Genomic DNA, 2,970 nt, shown 5'->3' with positions numbered 1-2,970 from the left:
GTGTGTGTGTGTGTGTGTGTGTGTGTGTGTGTGTGTGTGTGTGTGTGTGTGTGTGTGTGTGTGTGTGTGTGTGTAGTACAAAGAGGTTTTATTGAGTTGGGTGCTGGTGGGCTTATGCCTGTAATCTTAGCTACTCAGGAGGCTAAGATCTGAGCATTGGGGTTCGAAAGCAGAACAAGGAAGGAAAGTCTATGATACTCTTACCTTCAGTTAACCACCAAAGAGCTGGAAGAGGAGCTGTGAGTTATGTGGAAGCAGGTTAGTTTTGAACAAAAAAGCTCAGGGATAGCACCTAGGTCACACATTGCTCCCAAAAGAGTGAGAGAGGGGGGCAAGTGAATTACTTTGTACAGATTTTTTTTTTTTCTGTTATTTGGATTTGAACTGAGGGCCTTGTGCTTTCTTGGCTTGCTTGTCTGGCTGGTGTTCTACTATTTGAGTTAGACTTTTAGCCCAGCTTTTTGTTGGTTATTTTGGTGATGCTATTTTCTGCCTAGGCTGACCTTGGGTGATCCTCTGTATCTCAGCCTCCTGAGTAAATAGGATTATAGTGCCACTGATAGCTCTGAATGTTTTTAATTAGAACTCCACCTTTTTTTTGTGGGGGGGTCCAGTCGTGGGGCCTGAACTCTGGGCCTGGGCACTATCCCTCAGCTCTTCAGCTCAAGGCTAGCGCTCTACCACCTGAGCCACAGTGCCACTTCTGGCTTTTTTCTTTTTGCTTATGTGGTGCTGAGGAATTGAATCCAGGGCCTCAGGCATGCAAGGCAAGCACTCTACCACTGAGCCACTTTCCCAGCCCTAGAACTCAACTTTTTAAACTTTAAATGTATTTAAAGAACTCTATATAGCCTTTAAATTGCTTCATCTTGCTTTTAATAACATTTGTTTTATATTTTTAAATACGAGGCTTTCTAGCTTTTAAGAAGTTATTATACAGTGTTAATTGTTTAAATATTTTTAGTGATAGGATAGTGTGTGGACTGGCTTCAAGTGTTCTTGCTGGGCTTACATGTTCTTGCTTTAGCCTTTGAGTTTTGGGACTGTAGGTGTAGGCCACTACAGCAGTTAAAATTAAACATTTTTTTCATATTTCTACCTAGTAAGTCTTTTCTGTGGTCTTATTTCCTATGTAGATTCTTCTCTTTATTGTACTGAAAACTTTAAAGTAAAGCAACATGACATGCACAAGTGCCTTGCCAGATACCATGTAGCACGTAACAGATTTTTACAAATTTTGCAAAGACAAGATTACATTATCCAAAAGTATCAAGAAAATGCACAGTAAGTAATATTTTGATGATTTGAAAACAATTCCTTTTTTTCTGCACATGTGTCATCAGTGTGACTTTAGTATAGATAATCTATATCCGCTACAAAACCTTGCTGCTATCTTTGCATTTTAAAGCCAGGTAACTTTTGAATATACTATGTATTTTGAAACTTCAGGCATTATATAAGTCCAAGTTGTTAGCATTGTAAAGATCTTCCCTCCTTTCCACTTTCTTTCCCATCTCACATCTCCCCCCTCCCTTTCTTTCTTTTTGGTAAAAAAAATTAAGTAGTTGTACCAAGAATTTACAATTCCATATTGCAGGTTATGAATTAGCAGTACTGGGCTTTGAACTCAGGGCCTGTGCTCTTTTTCTGCTCTCCCTTATTTTCCTCTCTTTACTGATATCTGTCTGTCTACCTACCTATCCTATCTCTATTTATCTATTTATCTATTTATCTATCTATCTATCTATCTATCTATCTATCTATCTATCTATCTATCTATCTATCTATCTATCTGCTGTACTAGGGTTTGAATTCAGAGCCTTTTCACTCACTTGATTTGCTTGCTTGACTGTTAGTTTATCACTTGAGTCATGCCTCTAGCTCTGCTTTTTTTAAAAATTATAAAAACGTCCTCTTTAATCAAGTCTTGAAACATAGAACAGATTTCTTGAATAAAATGGAAATTTTCCAATACATTAAGAGATATATTCACCAGTCACCATACATACAGTACCCATTTTACATAATCCCTGTCTGATTCTTTTTTTTTTTTTTTTTGGGTTGGGCGTCGGGCATGGGTTCAGGGGCTGGGTGCTGTCTCTCATTTTTTTTTTTTGGGTTGGGTCGTGGGGCCTGAACTCTGGGCCTGGGCGCTGTCCCTCAGCTCTTCAGCTCAAGGCTAGCGCTCTACCACTTGAGCCACAGCGCCACTTCCGGCTTTTTTCTTTTTGGTTATGTGGTGCTGAGGAATCAAACCCAGGGCCTCATGCATGCAAACCCAGGGCCTCATGCATGCAAGGCAAGCGCTCTACCACTGAGCCACCTTCCCAGGTCCCCTGTCTGATTCTTAAGACACTTCCTCCTTCTGTCAAGTGCTCTGTGGATACAGAACACACAATGACTTCTGAAATCTCACTCAGCTCAGCTTGTAGCCCACAAAGCACTCCTCTGGCAAAGCTGTGGTGGTGGCTCTACTCAAGAAGCAAAGCAGGGGCTGGGAAGGTGGCTCAGTGGTAGAGCGCTTGCCTTGCATGCATGAGGCCCTAGGTTAGATTCCTCAGCACACATAAGCAAAAAGAAAAAAGCCGGAAGTGGCGCTGTGGCTCAAGTGGTAGAGCGCCAGCCTTGAGCTGAAGAGCTGAGGGACAGTGCCCAGGCCCATAGTTCAAGCCACATGACTGGGCCTTCCCCACCCCCCAAAAAAAAAGAAAGTAGCCGGGCGCCGTGGCTCGTGCCTGTAATCCTAGCTACTCAGGAGGCTGAGATCTGAGGATCACAGTTCAAAGCTATCCCTGGCAGGAAAGTCTGTGAAACTCTTTTCTCCAATAAACCACCAGAAAACCAGAAGTGGCGCTGTAGCTCAAGTGGTAGAATGCTTGCCTTGAGCTGAAGAGCTGAGGGACAGTGCTCAGACCCAGAGTTCAAGCCCCAGGACTGGGGGAAAAAAAAAAAAAAAAGAAGCACATTCAA

General features: G+C 42.4%; 1 protein-coding gene across 1 annotated transcript in view; it reads left to right on the top strand.

The window, feature by feature from the left end:
* Nucleotides 1–2,970, top strand: part of Haus6 (HAUS augmin-like complex, subunit 6) — a 46,638-nt gene that overhangs the window by 11,652 nt on the left and 32,016 nt on the right. Inside the window, 1 exon segment of the mRNA XM_013020761.1 lies at nt 1,137–1,284. Coding sequence (XP_012876215.1) covers nt 1,137–1,284 — 148 coding nt within the window.

This window comes from Dipodomys ordii, unplaced genomic scaffold (assembly GCF_000151885.1).
Source record: "Dipodomys ordii isolate 6190 unplaced genomic scaffold, Dord_2.0 Scaffold53, whole genome shotgun sequence".
NCBI classification, from domain to species: Eukaryota; Metazoa; Chordata; class Mammalia; order Rodentia; family Heteromyidae; genus Dipodomys; species Dipodomys ordii.
The sequence above is the reverse complement of the archived record's forward strand: the minus strand, read 5'-3'. Positions and strand labels throughout refer to the sequence as shown.